Below are 19,519 nucleotides of genomic sequence, written 5' to 3'. Positions count from 1 at the left end.
TCACTGGTACCTCTTTGTCAGAGTGTGAAGAACGATCCTTACTGCCTGCTGAATAATTCGGGCCGAGACTTACCTCAGAAATACTTTCTTCTTGCTGCAGAGAAAACTCTCTTCGCCTTGGAGACGGTGACCGAAGCCTTTTTCGCTGTTTATCTTCTTGAACTTGTTTCTGCATCTCAACTTCAAGCTTCAAGCGATCCTCCTTCAGCTGGCGTTCACATTCCAAAAGGCGCAGCCGTTCTTTTTCAACAAACTCCCACTGCTGAAGAGCCAGTTTATCGTCCTTCTCAGTATCGGCCTCCCTAGCTTCAAATTCTGTGCCAGACTTGGGTGTGGACGCATCCAACAACGTCCCAAGCAGCTTACCACGTCCTCTACCAGACCATTTGGGGATCGCCCCTTCATCCGAGATACCGCGCCTTGTCAGTGGCGTATACACGGGCGGCGACGCCAACTCATCTTTCAGGTTCGCCATTATGCCTAGCTTCCGTACTATCCCGACTTATACACCAAATATTCTCAATACACACAGGACATTCACTATTCGTCTCTGAATCAACTTTGGATTTAACAATCCTTTATTGGACAACAGACACTCATATACAACTCACCTGCCTAGTCCGGCGTCACAAGGATGCTTGACTTGAGCTTCTGCTATCACCAGCACAGCACTGTTCTCTCAGCTGTAAGCACCAGTGGATCGTCAGCATTGGCCACCGCTCAAAGATAAAAGACCACCTGTTTCTGAACCCCGAACTACCGTCCGTGACTTGCCGAAAAAAATCAATAAACCACTATGTCAACACTAACCTCGATCCCACGTTGGGCGCCAAGATGTAACACACCGTTCACAAAGCCTCACAGATCATTGATTCAGTGGGACAAATGTGTACGGGAAAGATAAATTTTGGGGCTCGGCACAGGAAAGATACATGTGGTTCATCGATATAGTCACCAAGACCGGAAGCAGGGGCAACAAAACCAGGCGGCACACACAGGCACTTTAACTCCACAATCTTTAATGTAATCTACTTCAGTAAAATAAACAAAGGTACAATAATTAGCATATGCATATAAATATGTGAGATAGGATATCCTGAAAATATATCAAGGAAAGAAAGAAAACCTAACCTTAGCTAATTAGTGTTTGAGTTTAAATGTGCTAATTGGCCCCTCAATGAATAATAAAATCAGCTAATTTGTCCCTAACAAAGGCAATGTTATCAACAATAAATGAACAATAACCATCAACCAATCAAAAAACACAAGTGTACATAAGTAACAAACACATGAATATGTCAACAGTTCAGCATCGATGTTCACATCAGGTCACAGTTCACTCACAGTCAGCTTCTGTGTGCAGTTCCTGAGGCTTGACAAAATCCACCGTTGGGGGCGCTGCACGACGAAATAGGGCGTGGCCTGGGTGTGTCCGCAGATTATTCAGGCACAGCGTTGAGGGCACTGTTCAACAACAATGTTATCAAAAGTTCATTCGTAGAAATTCTGAACAATAGTCATAATCAATCGTCATAATTCAGAAATAGTTCTCTGTACAGTGGGACACAACTTGACTATCAATCCCAGCTCGAAGTACAAGTGTTATTCAGCAGACAGTTTGAAAGTAGAAAGTTGAGAGGTAGAATTACTGTACCCTATATTAGCTTAGTTACAGCTGCTATCAGATGTCACCAGTCAGCGGTTCTTTTGATGGATGAGAACTGATGTCACCACAGAGTCACCAAAAGTTCAGGGTGAGATTCACCCACTCCCGTTGCATAGGAAATCTTGAACTACAGCTGGAAACGTTGATTCCGGTCCGATCTCCCGAAAACACAGTTCTCTGAGTTCCTCTTCTCATAAGCTCTCTGAATATGAGAACCACATCCCAGCTGACTCCTGGTTTAAGCAGGAATGCAACTGCTCCCCACAGAGCTGTCCCAAAACACTGTCGACACTCTGGGAACTATCTGCTGACTAATTCAAACCTGCAAGCTAAGCTAGTATCTTTACTGGGGGTAACTCCACCCTTGGACGCACCCCATAGGTCAAGGAGTCCATCATCTGATAATGACGGTGTACTTTACTACAGGTATTAATGACTCTAAAATTCCCCAATCCCTATATGGAGTGAAACACAGCTCAGCCCATTGTTTCTGAAAAAGTGGGAAAATTGCCTGGAATGTGCTTATAACTTTGAAAATCTGGATAATTGTGCGTGATTATCAATAACAATAAAACTAAAAAATAAAGAAACCTACGTCAATACACTATTATCATATGTCTAATTAGTTAACTTATTAATCTCGCGACTAATTAATATTAATCACCTCAATTCCTTATTAAGCTATTCTAATTAATTTCTGCCCTAATTAGTACTAAGTAGCCATTAACTTGCTTGTAATAAGTGATTTCATCTTCATCTTCAATTTGGTCTCCATGGTTACCCCATAGCTACCAAGAAAGCTATAGTACCCCGTATAGGAAACTTAAACAGTAAACACAGTAATTCTGGAAGAAATTAAGCAACGCTCAAAAGCTCCTAATAAAAATCACAAATTATCTACGATATACTACGGCTAATCTTCAAACATTAAATCTTTGCTAATTATACTCATTACCACATAATTGGCTTTGACCTAATTCTTACTTTCCCTGTAGTTTTAACTGAAGTTCACACACACTAACCATAACACTAATTAACTGTCACTCTCACCAACTGATAGTGGGTTCTCAAGTATCAATGAACACCAGCTGGTATACATATACTCACATGTACTAGCTATCGTACCCTACTCTTAATCGTATGAAATCATTAAGGTCTAATTATTTCAATCGGTTACACTGGGACATTGTCATAGTACATGCACACCATTCATATTTGGCTACGCTGTGTAACTCGGTGACTCGGATCGCATAGATGTTTCCTGCTCTCTGCACGTAATAAATTTTGCTTATTAAGCTTAATTTTTTGGGGGGAATGCCCGGTGGCCAAGGCGAAGACGTGTAGTGATGTGAATCTAGGCGATTATGTGCCGTAAGCGAGCGCCGGTTCGAGTCACCATGCATTACGTGATTAAATTGATTTGACTTACACTAGTATCTACCTTGTTGTTTATTCGGTTATTTGCATAATTGTCAACAGAGACTATGAATTTACGCGCACCTCTCTTGGAATAATTTGTTGCAATAAGCGTGGGAAAATACACGCGCCATGTACGTGCTGTTGATATCATTGTGAGAGCAAGTGAAAATGACAACTTGCCACTACTATACGTGGCCATAAACCAGGACAGAAAAGAATATCATCATGCTCGGTGACCATGGCGAAGACGTGTAGTGATGTGAATCTAGGCGATTATCTGCCGTATGCGAGCGCCGGTTCGATTCACGCATGCATTACATGATTAATTTGATTTGACGTAGTATCTACCTTGTCGTTTATTCGGTTATTTGCATAATTGTCAACAGAAACTATGAATTTACGCGCGCCTCGCTTGGAATAATTTGTTGCAATAAGCGTGGGAAAAAACACGCGCCAGGTACGCGCTGTTGATTTCATTGTGACAGCATCCATGTAATATACACATAACTGGCAATATACCATGTAATATCCAGTTTGCTTCAATGTCACATGACCACGATGTAACCAAACACAGTATGTGTTACAAGTGTGAGATGTGATAATACTAACTAATGCAATTTTGTTCCTGGGACAGCTTTATAACACATGTTGTTCCTGGGACAACATCAGTCTTAGTACTATACTAACTAATGCATTGTTGTTCCTGGGACAATTTTTTAATACATGTTGTTCCTGGGACAACTTTATAACACATGTTGTTCCTGGGACAACATCAGTCTTTTACTATACTAACTAATGCATTGTTGTTCCTGGGACAACTTTTTAATACATGTTGTTCCTGGGACAACATCAGTCTTTGTACTATACTAACTGATGCATAACAATGCATCACATTGTTGTTCCTGGGACAACTTATTTAATACACGTTGTTCCTGGGACAACTTCAGTCTTCATACTATACTAACTAATGCATTGTTGTTCCTGGGACAACATCAGTCTTAGTACTATACTAACTAATGCATTGTTGTTCCTGGGACAATTTTTTAATACATGTTGTTCCTGGGACAACTTTATAACACATGTTGTTCCTGGGACAACATCAGTCTTAGTACTATACTAACTAATGCATTGTTGTTCCTGGGAAAATTTGTTAATACATGTTGTTCCTGGGACAACTTTTTTAATACACGTTGTTCCTGGGACAACATCAGTCTTAGTACTATACTAACTAATGCATTGTTGTTCCTGGGACAACTTTTTTAATACACGTTGTTCCTGGGACAACTTCAGTCTTCATACTATATGTTAGGATAAACTTAATTTGTTCACTTTGTACACGTCATATAATACTAGATGTGATTTCTGATTGGCTGAGGAGATGATGTCATGTATAATTAATGAGTTGTACCACAATTCCTTGCGTTGTGTTCTTCAGTGTTATCTGTTAATAAAGTACTCGCATAGATCACTTCGATTCATTGTCTAGCCTTGTATTTTACAAGATGGATCAACGATGTCCAACAGGTTATGGGCCCAGGACGCGGTTGCTGTTTGACGGTGATGAATCGAAGTATGAACTTTGGGAGGTTAAATTCCTCGGGCATATGCGCCTACAAAAATTGGATGAAGTGATTGCACCAGCCCAAGATGGCGCCGAAGAACCAGAAGCGGGTAAAAATAAGGATGCGTATGCCGAGCTTGTGCAGTGCCTCGATGATAAGAGTTTATCGTTAGTTATAAGGGAAGCACACAACGACGGACGAAAGGCTCTCAAAGTTTTACGCGAACATTACGTTGGGCAAAGCAAACCTCGAGTTATCGCTTTATACAATGAGCTGACGACACTGTTGATGAAAGACAGCGAGGATGTGACCGACTATATAATCAGAGCCGAAAGTGCCGCTACGTCACTCAAGGCTGCAGGTGAGGTGATCAGTGACAGTCTTTTAATCGCCATGATGTTGAAGGGACTCCCCCCGCAATTCAGAACATTTGTTGCCGTCATAACTCAGAGGGAGAAGCAGCAAACATTTTCAAATTTTAAAGTAGCGTTAAAGAGCTACGAGGAGACCGATAAATGCGGCCAGCAGCGGGAAAACGTACCCGTGCAAGATGGTGTGATGAAGGTCACGCAAAGCCAAAATTTTTCAAACAGAGAGCGGGCACGCCAGTTTCCTTCACAGACGGGAACAAAATGTTACCGATGTGGCAAGATGGGGCATAAAATAGCAGATTGCTGGGCAAAGCCTAAGAAGTGGTGCGACGTCTGCAAATCCACGACTCACGTGACAAAAGAGTGCAGACGAAAAGATGCGGTCAAAAGCAGTAATGACGAAAATGAACACTCATTTTGTTTTGCGCTCAGTCATGATAATTTTTGTAACTCTGTAACTAAACAGCACAGCTTGTTGGTTGATTGTGGGGCAACTACACACATTGTAAATGATAAAGCAAAATTTGTGAGTTTTGATAGAGATTTTGACACGAAAAGCCATGTGATAGAGCTGGCTGATGGCAGCCGTACAAATAATGTAGTTTATGGCAGGGGCAATGCCTGTGTTGTATTATATGATGTAAATGGTCATGCTCATGATGTTATTTTAGAAAATACTCTATATGTACCATCTTATAAGCAGGATATTTTTTCTGTTCAGGCTGCTACAAGTAAAGGAGTATCAGTAAATTTTTATCCAAATGGTGCCAATATGAAAGCCAGAGATGGTACAATTTTTGATGTAGAAAAGGATGGTAGATTATATTTTTTAAACAAAGTTTCCTGTACATCTGTTTCCAAAACATTAGAAGAGTGGCACAAAATTTTGGGACACTGTAATGTCAAAGATATTATTAAATTAGAGAGTGTAGTTGATGGGTTAAAAATAACTGATAAACAAGATTTCAACTGTGACACCTGTATTTTGGGGAAAATGGTTCAAACCTTCAATAGAGAAGCTGATAAACGGGCTACAAAGCCAATGGAGTTTGTCCACTGTGACCTAGCGGGGCCAATTGAGCCTATTGCTAGAGATTGTTTTAAATATGCTATTTGTTTTACTGATGATTATTCAGGTGCTGTTTTTGTATATTTTCTTGTTAGTAAGAGCGATACTGTTGCAGCAACAGAAAGGTTTTTGGCTGATAGTGCACCCTATGGTGTAATTAAGAGGTTAAGATGTGATAATGGTACTGAATTTACCTCAGAGAAATTTAGGTCCTTAATGATCAAAAATAAAATTAGTCAAGAGTTTTCAGCTCCATACTCACCCCATCAAAATGGCACTGTTGAGCGCAGTTGGCGAACATTGTTTGAAATGGGCAGGTGTATTTTATTTGAGTCCAAACTACCTAAACAGTTTTGGACTTATGCAGTTATGGCTTCGGCTTACACACGTAATAGATGTTATAATCCACGGACAAATCAGACTCCATTTCAATGTTTAACAGGGAAAAGACCCAACTTGAGTAACTTGAATATGTTTGGATCTGTGTGTTACGCCTATGTTCAGGTAAAGACAAAGCTTGACCCTCGGTGTACCAGGGGTATATTTGTAGGGTATGACAAGGAAAGTCCCGCCTATTTGGTGTATTTCAAGGAAATTAATAAGATCAGAAGGGTCAGATGTGTAAAATTTGTAAACAAGTTTGAACATGATGTAAACACTAGTGATGTACTTCATGATAACGATTTTCTCCTCAGAAAAAATGATATTATAAATGATAAAAATGAACCTCAAGCTGGTGAGCTTGAATGTGAGCAAAATGCCACGAAAAGTGAAGGGGAAGTGAGAGTTAGACCAAAACGATTGTATAGAAGGCCAGAGTATCTTAAGGACTATGTCACAGTCACTGATGACAATGAAAATAATTGTGTTGACTATTGTTATAGAGTCTGTAATGTACCAAACACTTATCAGGAAGCTATTGAATCGCCTGACAAATGCAAGTGGCAAAAGGCTATGAAAGAGGAAATGTCAGCTCTTGAGGAAAATGATACATTTGATTTGGTTACCTTACCTAAAGGCCAAAATGTAGTTGGTGGTAAATGGGTTTTTAATTTGAAGGTGAGCCCAGATGGTGTTGAGAAACATAAAGCCAGATATGTTGCTAGAGGTTTTTCCCAAAGGCAGGACATTGATTACCATGAGACTTTTGCCCCAACAGCACGTATGACGTCAGTGCGAATGTTAATGCAGTTAGCATTGTATGAGAATTTTATTATACATCAGATGGATGTAAAAACAGCATATTTACATGCCCCGCTTGATTGTGTTATTTATATGCAACAACCAGAGGGTTTTATTGTAACAGGTGAAAATAATAAAAATTTGGTGCTTAAGCTCAACAAGTCTATCTATGGCTTGAAACAAAGCGGGAGAATGTGGAATCAGATGTTGCATACATTTTTGATGAGTGAGGATTTTGAGCAATCTTTAGTCGATTATTGTGTGTATACAAAATGTATTGGTGATTGTAAAGTGGTAATGATTGTTTGGGTTGATGACATTATAATAGCAGCAAATAGTGAGACTGTTTTAATGAACATCAAACAATCACTCAGTCATAAGTTTAAAATGAAGGATTTAGGTGTTTTGTCATGGTTTCTGGGTATTGAATTTGATTGCCGTGAGGACACTATAACAATGAAACAAACAAAATATGTGGAAAACATGCTAGACAGATTTGACATGAGTGATTGTAAGCCAAAACCCACTCCATGTGATATGGGAGCTTGTAAAGCTATAAATGATCAGTCATCTCCACTATCAAATGATAAAATTTACCGAGAGATAGTTGGCAGTTTAATTTATTTGATGACTGCAACTAGACCAGATATTTCATTTATTGTTACCAAGTTGTCTCAGTTTATGTCTAAGCCTTTACAGAAACACTTGTGTATGGCTAAACATGTATTAAGGTACTTAAAGGGAACACAGCATTTAGGGCTAAGGTACAGTCGTTTAGACTCTGAGCCAAGTTTATTTGGATACTGTGACTCAGACTGGGCAGGCTCTGATGACAGAAAAAGTATTTCTGGCTATGGGTTTTTGTTAAGTGAAAGCGGGCCACTCATTTCATGGAAAAGCTGTAAACAGCAGTGTGTTGCCTTATCCACCTGTGAAGCAGAATATATTGCATTGGCCAGTGCTGTTCAAGAAATAAAGTTCTTGAAACAGTTGTTTTCTGACATGGGTGGACAGTCAGTCGGAAGGCCGGTTTTGTTTGTTGATAACCAGAGTGCCATTGCTTTAGCTAAAAACCCAGTGTGTCATAAACGATCAAAGCACATAGACATAAAGTATCATTTTTTGAGATCTGAAGTTCAAAATGATAATGTTGAACTTATTTATGTTGAAACCAGTAATAATATAGCTGATGTATTTACTAAACCAGTATCAAAGGCCAAGTTGAATGTTTTGAACTTTAGAGCCAATTTAAGTTTAAGAGGGGGTGTTAGGATAAACTTAATTTGTTCACTTTGTACACGTCATATAATACTAGATGTGATTTCTGATTGGCTGAGGAGATGATGTCATGTATAATTAATGAGTTGTACCACAATTCCTTGCGTTGTGTTCTTCAGTGTTATCTGTTAATAAAGTACTCGCATAGATCACTTCGATTCATTGTCTAGCCTTGTATTTTACAAGATGGATCAACGATGTCCAACACTATACTAACTAATGCATTGTTGTTCCTGGGACAACATCAGTCTTTGTACTATACTAACTGATGCATTGTTGTTCCTGGGACAATTTTATAATACATGTTGTTCCTGGGACAACTTTTTTAATACACGTTGTTCCTGGGACAACATCAGTCTTAGTACTATACTAACTAATGCATTGTTGTTCCTGGGACAACTTTTTTAATACACGTTGTTCCTGGGACAACTTCAGTCTTCATACTATACTAACTAATGCATTGTTGTTCCTGGGACAACATCAGTCTTTGTACTATACTAACTGATGCATTGTTGTTCCTGGGACAATTTTATAATACATGTTGTTCCTGGGACAACTTTTTTAATACATGTTTTTCCTGGGACAACATCAGTCTTAGTACTATACTAACTAATGCATTGTTGTTCCTGGGAAAATTTTTTAATACATGTTGTTCCTGGGACAACTTTTTTAATACATGTTGTTCCTGGGACAACTTTTTTAATACATGTTGTTCCTGGGACAACTTTTTTAATACACGTTGTTCCTGGGACAACTTTTTTAATACACGTTGTTCCTGGGACAACATCAGTTTTTACTATACTAACTAATGTATTGTTGTTCCTGGGACAACATCAGTCCTTGTACTATTCACATACAAGACTATGTTGCTCCTGGGATAACATCTTGTTACATGTTATTCCTGGAGCAACGTTTCTTTCAACACATTCATGTACAATGCTCAAGAACAGCATAATATTTTTCTCATGTTGATTTTTTTCTGTTTCTCTGATCAGTTGAAAATGCCTAAAATATGTATTTGTGACAGAGAAGATGATGGTTTTTCCTTTGCCAAGGAATGTTGTATTTGTGGGGGATATTTTCATCCAAGATGTGTTGGGACGTCAAAACATGCAATGGAGCAGTCCCGGGTATACAACTGTCCACAATGTGTGAAAGGTACAACATGTATTCTGTGCACTTTATTATCCATCTGACAAGTGTAAGAACGAACCAATCCAGTCCTTAACCCCCACACATACATGTACACGTATACGTGTCTGGGTATGTTCATGTATTTGTAAATGGCAAGCCTTTTCAGTTACAATGTAGTTGTATTGCAAAGTTCATTTCACAAATAAAATAAACACGAAATACATCACATACAATACATCAAACTTGCTCCTTATTCGATACACATATAGCTTTCTTTTAGGGGGGTTGAATTATAGGTTCAATTTCCTTTTCGGTGATGCATTATGGAATATAAATGAGAATGTGGGAAATGCCTCATCAGCTTTACTTAGGAAATATGTAACTGATTTATGGCAATATAGAAAAGAAATGATAAATGTAATTTAAATATATGTATTACTGTTTTTCATGCTGCCGATACAAAGGTTGAATAAACATTATTATTTACATACACAAGTTCATGTACAAGTATATTTTCTTTTTAGCTAGACATCTGTACAAAAAAGTAAAAATCATGTATGGATTTACAATTATTAATGATGATCTGAGAAGGCTGGAAGAATCCAAGGAGATTGGAGATAATCTAATAAATTTGACTTTGACGTGAGTTACATATTTTTTTAGCCCTGATATATTATGAATTTTTAGCTCCGCTGTCGACTTTGTCAAGCGGAGCTTATCATATGAGTGATTGTCCAACGTTGTCCGTCGTCCGTGACAATGTTTTACTTTTTCAACTTTTTCTTGAAAACTACAAGCCTGAATGCTTTGATACTTCGTGTATATGTACCTTGGGTAGACCTCTCTCAGATTTGTTCATTTCGTGATGATATCTTTAATTCTCTAATTTTGGTGAATATTTTGTCATTTTTGGTAAAAAGTGATATTTTCAACTTCTTGTTAAAAATCGCAAGTCTGATTGCTTTGATACTATACATATTGTTAATTTTCTAATGATGTCTTTAGTTCTTTAATTGAAATGTGCATTGCTAACAGCGGAGCTATCTCAGCCGACAGGCTGCTTGTTTTATACAAGAATACCTAAATGTGTGCAATGAAAAAAAGCAGCTGCTTTATCGGCCAATGGAAATTGGATGTCAATGTGACCTCAGTATTGTTCAATTCAATAGCTCTTAGGTATTTTACGTACGTTTTTTTTTGTTTCTAGGCACATAACTAAAGACATGAACCATCTACATCTGATGGACTCCTTTTTTTTTAGTTCATTATTGGCGTTAAGAAGTGAACGGAGGTAAATGTACATAATGTGTCTATTCTAAGTTCACATGTTCTTATTCACTCGTGGCAAAAGGCCCTTGTTTTATATCTTACATTTGAAGGTGTTCATTCGTGTATTCAAGCGACATTCCCCATAAGGTCGAAGTTTCATTAGCATAACTGTTCATTGCAGGCGCTGTCTGGCTGTGAAGAAGTTCACTAAAAATGTCAATATATTCACCAAAGATTATGTAATAATACCAATAAATAAAAGAGGTAATGATAGGTAAGATAATTTTGTATTATTCATGGTTATGCTAAAATGTCATACAGTGAAGTCGAGAACACATTGTTTATTTACATATGCCATAACTGAATATGTTCTTTCTTTGCAGTGACCATTGGTATTTAATAATTCTCCAAAACATTGGAAACAAGTAAGTTTCTGTTTGTTCACTATGCATTACCAGTATATTTGATATATTGAGTAGTCATAGGTGTAATAGTGTGCAGTTACAACCAAATTGCTCATGGCTTGTACAACCCTCAAGGTGGGGGAGGTCTCAGGTTACATAGTATATCTTATGTATTATCTCTATAATATAATAACTTTCATTTGGTTTTAATCTGCAGGTTCTGCATATTGATATTTGACTCACTTCATCATGCTTCTTATGAGAAGGAGGTGTCTGCCCTTAAAGTGTAAGTATTTGATTTACTCATTTCAACACATGTGTACTGTTTGTATAAATGTATAGTTTGACATATTTTTAGCTCCGTTGTTGACAAAGTTGACACAGCGGAGCTGTTAATATTACTGATTGTCCGTCGTCATCATCAACTTTACATTTTCAACTTCTTCAAAAAAAAAACTAGTCAGACAAAACTAAATTTTATATACAAGTACCTTGGGTGGTTCTCTCTCAGATTTATTCATTTTGTGTCCAAATCTCAAAATCTCTAGTTTTGGTGAATATTTTTGTCATTTATGGTCAAAACTGATTTGTTTCACTTCTTCTTCAAGTCAGAATGCATTTAAGTTTGACATGCAAGTGTCTTACGTGGTTCTCTCTCAAATTTGTTCATTTTGTGTAAAATGTCAAGTTCTATATTTCTGGTAAAATATTTGATGTTTTGACTATATTTCAAATGTGTCGTAATGGTACATTTCATTATTACAGCATAGCTATTTCAGCCAATAACCTGCTTATCTTTTCTAGCTTAGACATTTAGACTTGCAGTTGGGGGGTTGAAGTGGTGCTAGTGCCATGGTTCATTCGGCAAGCATGTCACTCCTTTCATGCCTCTTTCTCCCCTGCAGTGATGTTCACTATATGTATGTGTTCAGTTCATGGTCCTGCATGATTTCATATGAATTCATTATTTAGGGAACTGTCCTCTTCAATGACTTGTGTATCACATAAATTTGACAAGCTTACATATTATTTCCTATAGCTATCTGGAGAAAGAATGGCAAAACAAATGTTGTTATTTTAAATCCTTCAATGATATTGAAGTAGTGATTGGGAAATGTCCAAGGCAGATGGATGGTACCAGCTGTGGAATTCATTTGATTCACAATGCCATGCAGTTTTTAAGGGTACGGTATATCCATAGTTTTGTCACAATACAGTAAAATGTTGTATGGTTTTCAACTTACCGGTACTGAGTGCAATTTAAACCCTGGTCAGCATTACAATTTATATTTTTAGTGATTTTGAATGCATACTCACTCAGATGTAAAACACAGGCCACTTTTTCACTTCCAAGAGCTGTTAGTGGATGTAGGAAATTGATTATGTATTGATTCAAATGCACAGTGAAATTATTTGCATTGAGAATTTCGCATAACACTGTTCAATCAGTGATTTGACACTGTGATCTTTGATATAAGAGAGCTCATATGGCCTTTGATTTCAAGGTCAACTTAACATTTTTTGGGGCACCAATCCCCCCTATTTTCAAGGGGTTAGGATCAACTTCAGAATGTATACATTAGACCCAACCTCTTTCTTTGTATCACGTCTTCCACAGTGATAAGTGAGCTGCGAGATCGCAATATTCTTACTCCTATTGATCCTGTGGGCGCATCAATGAAAAGTATCGTAATGAGACAGTGAGAAAGTTCAGTGTAGCTGCGTTATGAATGTGATTGCCTTGCCTCAACTTCAGCCCACCATTACTTGTAACCTTGTTGTGATATTATGTATCACACAAGCATATCCATGTTTATGAATAACAGTGACTTAATACTTTGTTCCTTTAACAGCATCCAAGCCATATTCTTCATTATAACAACGAAGCAATTCAACAGAAAAGAAGAGCTATTCTCAAATTTCTAAAGGATGAAATTGCAACCTTTGGTATGCATTACAATTTGCATTTAATTATTTCCGATTGGAATTTTAAATAAACATGGTGTATGTGATACTTAGTCCCTGTCTCTTATGATTGATGACAGGCATATTTTGCCCATCCTTAACTGTTTAACATTTAACATTTGCGTGTTTTTTTAATTTCAGTTTGATGAATAGTGAATAAGTGGTTAAGTATAAATTTGTTTTCTCTAGACGTGGTAGCTCAAACTCTCCAAGTACAGCTTCATAGCTTTCTTTCCTATAGATATTATTCTTTAAACTATGCACACATACTTGCGTCGCTTTGATTTCTCCAAGCATAGCTTCATAGCTTTGTTTCTCTAACTCTTCAAGCATAGCTTCATAGCTTTGCTTCTCTAACTCTTCAAGCATATCTTCATAGCTTTGCTTCTCTAACTCTCCAAGCATATCTTCATAGCTTTGCTTCTCTAACTCTTCAAGCATAGCTTCATAGCTTTGCTTCTCTAACTCTTCAAGCATAGCTTCATAGCTTTGCTTCTCTAACTCTCCAAGCATATCTTCATAGATTTGCTTCTCTAACTCTTCAAGCATAGATTTGCTTCATAGCTTTGCTTCTCTAACTCTCCAAGCATAGCTTCATAGCTTTGCTTCTCTAACTCTTCAAGCATAGATTTGCTTCATAGCTTTGCTTCTCTAACTCTCCAAGCATAGCTTCATAGCTTTGCTTCTCTAACTCTTCAAGCATAGCTTCATAGCTTTGCTTCTCTAACTCTTCAAGCATAGCTTCATAGCTTTGCTTCTCTAACTCTCCAAGCATATCTTCATAGATTTGCTTCTCTAACTCTTCAAGCATAGATTTGCTTCATAGCTTTGCTTCTCTAACTCTCCAAGCATAGCTTCATAGCTTTGCTTCTCTAACTCTTCAAGCATAGCTTCATAGATTTGCTTCTCTAACTCTTCAAGCATAGCTTCATAGCTTTGCTTCTCTAACTCTTCAAGCATAGCTTCATAGCTTTGTTTCTCTAACTCTCCAAGCATAGCTTTAAAGATTTGCTTCTCTAACTCTTCAAGCATAGCTTCATAGATTTGTTTCTTCAAAATCTCCAAGCACATCTTCCTAGCTTTGTTTCCTGTAGAGATGCTAGTTTAAGCACAGCTTCATAGCTTTTTTCCCTGTAATAAAGATAGCTCAAGCACATCTTTCTAGCTGGTTTCATGTAGATGTTAACTCAAACCCAAGCACCGCTTCATAGCTCTGTTTCCTCTGGCTCAAACACATTTGATTTTAAGCACATTGATTTATCATAACATTTGGTGGTGGTGCTTCCATTAAATTTTATAATTTGTTACTTACGATATGCAAGCACTTTATTCAGATCCATTCAGTTACTTTAGTTTTGACAGGCATACATTAATAACACATAGGTCATATATTATTGTGTTTCAGATATTCATGAAAATAGAAAAGAAACTAATGACAGCTATTAAGTACATTGTTCACAGTATATGGTATTGTGCAAGATAATCTGATTACTTTGCAGTAATGTCAAAATTATTGTCTAGTGCATTTTGATCACAGATACAGTCAGGAGTGAAGAGGAAGATGGAGACAGCAAGCATGAGGAGGAAAATAAAGACGAGAAGATGGAGGAAGATAAAAACTGGAAGAAAGTGGAAGATAAAGACAGGAGGATGGAGGAAAATGAAGACCGCAATCCTGAGGAGGAAGGTAAAGGAGAGAAGATGGAGGAAGATAAAGATGGGATGATAGGGGAAGATAAAGGCGGGAAGATAGAGGAAGATAAAGACAGGAAGATAGAGGAAGCTAAAGGCGGGAATATGGAGGAAGCTAAAGGCGGGAATATGGAGGAAGATAAAGACGGGAATATAGAGGAAGATAAAGACGGGAATATAGAGGAAGATAAAGACGGGAATATGGAGGAAGATAAAGATGGGAATATAGAGGAAGATAAAGATGGGATGATAGAGAGAGATGAAAACGGGAAGATAGAGGAAACTAAAAGCGGGAATATGGAGGAAGATAAAGACGGGAATATAGAGGAAGATAAAGACGGGAAGATAGAGGAAGCTAAAGGCGGGAATATGGAGGAAGATAAAGACGGGAATATAGAGGAAGATAAAGATGGGATGATAGAGGAAGATAAAGATGGGATGATAGAGGAAGCTAAAAGCGGGAATATGGAGGAAGATAAAGGCGGGAATATGGAGGAAGATAAAGATGGGATGATAGAGAGAGATGAAAGCAGGAAGATAGAGGAAGCTAAAGGCGGGAATATGGAGGAAGCTAAAGGCGGGAATATGGAGGAAGATAAAGACGGGAATATAGAGGAAGATAAAGACGGGAAAATAGACCATCAGGAAGAGGAACAACCTCTTAAGAGAAGCAATGTGATAGTTGGAGAAAGTAAGTTATATAATGGCATTTACTGTATATAGACTGTCCTACCTACTATTGTAGTGTATAAATTAGCAATCGTCATTCAATACTCAATCAGGGCCTCCAGTAGCCAATGGCTAATTATCCCCCGTCACGAAGTGTCGGCGGGAGATAGAGTGGTTCCCAGCATCCGTCCGTACGGAGAGGTAACTTGAAAACTTACAGGCTGATTCTCTTCAAACTTGCTGTGAGTCATCCTCTTACACTTCTAGTGCAAACTGCCAGCTCACATACACCAGTCTGTCCAGCGGAGCTGTTCATATTACTGATTGTCTGTTGTCGTCCGTCGTCAACTTTACATTTTCAATTTCTTCTTCAAAACCATAAGATTTGTTCATTTCATGTCAAAATCTCAAATTCTCTATTTTTGGTGAATATTTTTGTCATCATTTTGTATCAAAATATCATGTTCTCCACTTTTGGTAAAAATTTATATTTTCAATTATATTTCAAATGTGTTAAGCTGGTACATTTCATAATACAGCAGAGCTATATCAGCTGATAGGCTGCTTGTTATAGCTTAACAAGCGTTGTCATATGACGACATACACGAGCATTGGTAGTATACGCAGACTTGAGTGACATGCATGCCTCATAAAGCACACACAGATCCATATGCAGACACCAGTGTTGTAGATTCTGCATGCCTGCAGAACTCACCCACAGATACACGTTTGAGGTACCCATACATACTTTGAATGTTATATAACTTTTATCCATTTCTTCTGCAGGAATAGAAGTACTTGCAAAATTATCAGTACAAGGAAGTAAAACTAAATATTTAGTGAATAAAAATGAATTGATAAAACATATTGAGAAAGAAAAGATGTCAAAGAAGTGTTTGGCATCATTTCTGGGAGTAAGTAATAAATCATTTTTTATGTGGTGTATTAAAGTAAAAGTGTCATCATGGGGCAGTATCATCAACCAATTGAAGGAATAAGTGATGCGAGGTTCTAACCATTAAGATTTTAACTTAAAACTGGAATTGAAAGTTTAATATACTAACAATTCAAATAAATAGAGAATATTCAATGAGTGACCCTATATCATATTCATTAAAGTGTAGGTAAACATGACAATGTGTTTATCTTCAAAACGCCGTCGGGGCATTGTTTTTGGTTGAACAGCGTTACAACAATCATACAGACAACTAGCCTGGGTGTTAAATTATGCATAAACTTGAAGTAGTGAAATTTGAGCTGCTGCCCTGCAAAATTGACAATTGGTAGACAGTTTTCAAGATGGCACTTTCTTCATAGTAAACAGATGTACTAACACAATTTTAAAATTCATACAATAAGCTTTCCGAAAATATATAGTTTTGTGGACAAGGGAGGTCATCTTGGTTTCCTAATTAAAATACCTGTCAGGTAAACTACATCTCTACCTTAAGTTGGTACAAAGACAAGTCATAGTGGTAGCAAGATACCGATTACATTTTCAACATGTCATCAATCGTTTCTCAGACGTTCCTGTAAATCTGTCATGCTAGTTTTATTGACGTAACTTAGTCTTTTGTAGTTTGTTGGCAAAGAATGTGTAATTGTTTTGCAATTGATTCTCTTTACTATCTTATAAATGCTTTTTCTTAATGCTTCAAATTTTGCTTTCCACTTAGAAAAGAAAGTGTGTCCTTCCAGAAGACCTTCCACCTCCCAAAAAAAACTGTAGAAGTTTGGTGACAAAATTCACCATTCTTCCTGATGAAGAGGCCAGAGATGTTAGTAAGGCTTTTCTAACATCTCTAATGCAGCATGTAAATACTGAGGATATTTTTAAAAACCTTAGTCAGGAGGAGAGGAGAGTTACAAAGTAAGTTGATGTTTGTTATATTGTTAGGGGTCCAAGCATCAGGATTGGGCACTTTTTGTTATCGCTTTTCCGCTGTTTATTTCACCAGGCATTTTTTTGGTCTAAATGTCCTTCAATTCACTTGAAACTTCACTCGCACTTTGGGGACCATGAGATCTAGTGCATATAACTTTTTTGAAAAAATTGGTCACATGGTTCGTCCACCATCTTGGATTTAGCTAAACCTGGAAGTGCTAAGGGACGACGTCAAAAGATCGATGTCGGATAAAAAACTTAATTCCTTTATTTTTTTTCAACCCCACCCCACCCCCACTGAAACTTAATTGATAAATATTGGTCATGGTGTCAGACTACATTCATCATTAAATACAAATTGATAATCGGACAGTAGTATGGCATAGCAGCTGGTTGTCAGGCGGGTGTAAAAAGATGTTACAAATGCACCTCATTTGACGCGCAGATTTACACTCGAACCAAACCATTTTACTGTTTTTTTTTCCCTTTCCGGTTATTTCTGTCCATGATTGGATAGAAAAAAAACGAACTACAAATACTCCAAGATTTGTGATCTTTGTTTTTCTTTGTGAGCAAAAAAATACCTTGTTGAAAAAATTTAACTGGTACTATGTCATTTTCAATGACTCATCAATCTTAAATTCTACTCTTTAACATAGATCAAGTCTTAAGAAGATGGCCGATAACTTTTCAACTTATGATGAAGAATCTACATTCAGCATCACGACTCATACCTTCGGACCACACGCAGCTTGTGGTCTCCTAAATTTTTTGGAAGAAGGCCTATAAACCAATCCATGAAAGATTGCTGTAATGTGTGCCACATGATGGGATAAAATATCAATATCAATACTTATTTGTTTAAATTTGTTTAAATTCCTGGAGAAAAAACTCAGAATTACTCACCTGTTGATTTACCCATGATACACCAAATCCATGGGAGTTCAGTAGATTTTTTACATAAAGGTGCCAACATTTCAAACCCATATTTGCCCTGGTACATGTAAACTGATACTGATATAAGGCTGATTCTATGTGGATACATTTTAACCAAATCTGAATTATCTTGGTATATAAGACCATATTCACACCATGGCCATTGCTGTTGGATAACAAGTCTCCTTACAAAAACGTTCCAAAACGTCATTCATGCACATCCGCTTCGGATTCGTTATGACCGATTATTTGTTAATTTGTCAAATTGCGTATTTAGAACATTTTGCAAAAGGTACCTTGTTATCAAACAGCAATGGCCGCGATGTGAATAAGGTCTATTAATATTCATATGTATTGGATGTCTTTCCAACTCTCCTGGCTGCACAGTTGTTCATTGTTATATTGGCACCGAATAAAAATTTGCAAAATTTATTATGTATTTTTTAGTATCTATGCAAGTATGCACCGTTGATTACTCTCTTGTTTTCCTCATAATCTTTACTGGATATACTGTTTTTAATTAATTCTATTCTAATTAATGTTCGGATACAAAATGTGGCAGCTTGAATTTGGCATTCCATGTGCTTCGCTTAAGTGGTTTGTATTCCCACATTTTTTGATTAAATGTTTTTTTTAATTCTCGCGTGTATGCAGGCACAAAATTACGTCACCATAGTGGATCTCCCGGTGGTGACGTCACTGCACATAGTCTGAACAGGCATTTAATAAAAATATTCTATCTACTTGCCTTGTTAGAACATGGGCATATACAAGTAATGTTAAAGTGCCTGTGCAATGCCCACTCTCACGTTAACTATTTTAGATCCGTGTTCTACTGAAGTGGGCAGTTATTGATTGTTTTTGTCAAAATGGTTACTTCTATCCAAGTAAATTTAAGATATATCTCGTGCTGTAGCCACGCCCACCTATCCTGAAACGGTCGACTGTTTCCGGATTTCCGACTCTCGCCGAAAGTGCGCCACCAAATGCCAAAATATGAGAGGAAGCCATACCCCTG

General features: G+C 37.4%; 1 protein-coding gene across 1 annotated transcript; it reads left to right on the top strand.

Annotated features, from left to right (window-relative positions):
• Nucleotides 1-13,222: 13,222 nt before the first annotated feature.
• LOC100372216 (uncharacterized) lies at nt 13,223-18,933 on the top strand. Its single transcript, XM_002733834.4, has 6 exons — nt 13,223-13,301; nt 13,461-13,482; nt 14,857-15,702; nt 16,467-16,594; nt 17,357-17,550; nt 18,225-18,933. The coding sequence occupies exons 3-6, from the start codon at nt 14,922-14,924 to the stop codon at nt 18,352-18,354; spliced, it is 1,233 nt and encodes a 410-aa protein (XP_002733880.1). The 5' UTR covers nt 13,223-13,301; nt 13,461-13,482; nt 14,857-14,921; the 3' UTR covers nt 18,355-18,933.
• Nucleotides 18,934-19,519: the final 586 nt, after the last annotated feature.

Source organism: Saccoglossus kowalevskii, chromosome 1 (genome assembly GCF_978046115.1).
Source record: "Saccoglossus kowalevskii chromosome 1, keSacKowa6.1, whole genome shotgun sequence".
Lineage (NCBI taxonomy): Eukaryota > Metazoa > Hemichordata > Enteropneusta > Harrimaniidae > Saccoglossus > Saccoglossus kowalevskii.
This window is presented reverse-complemented; position numbering and strand designations above follow the sequence as displayed.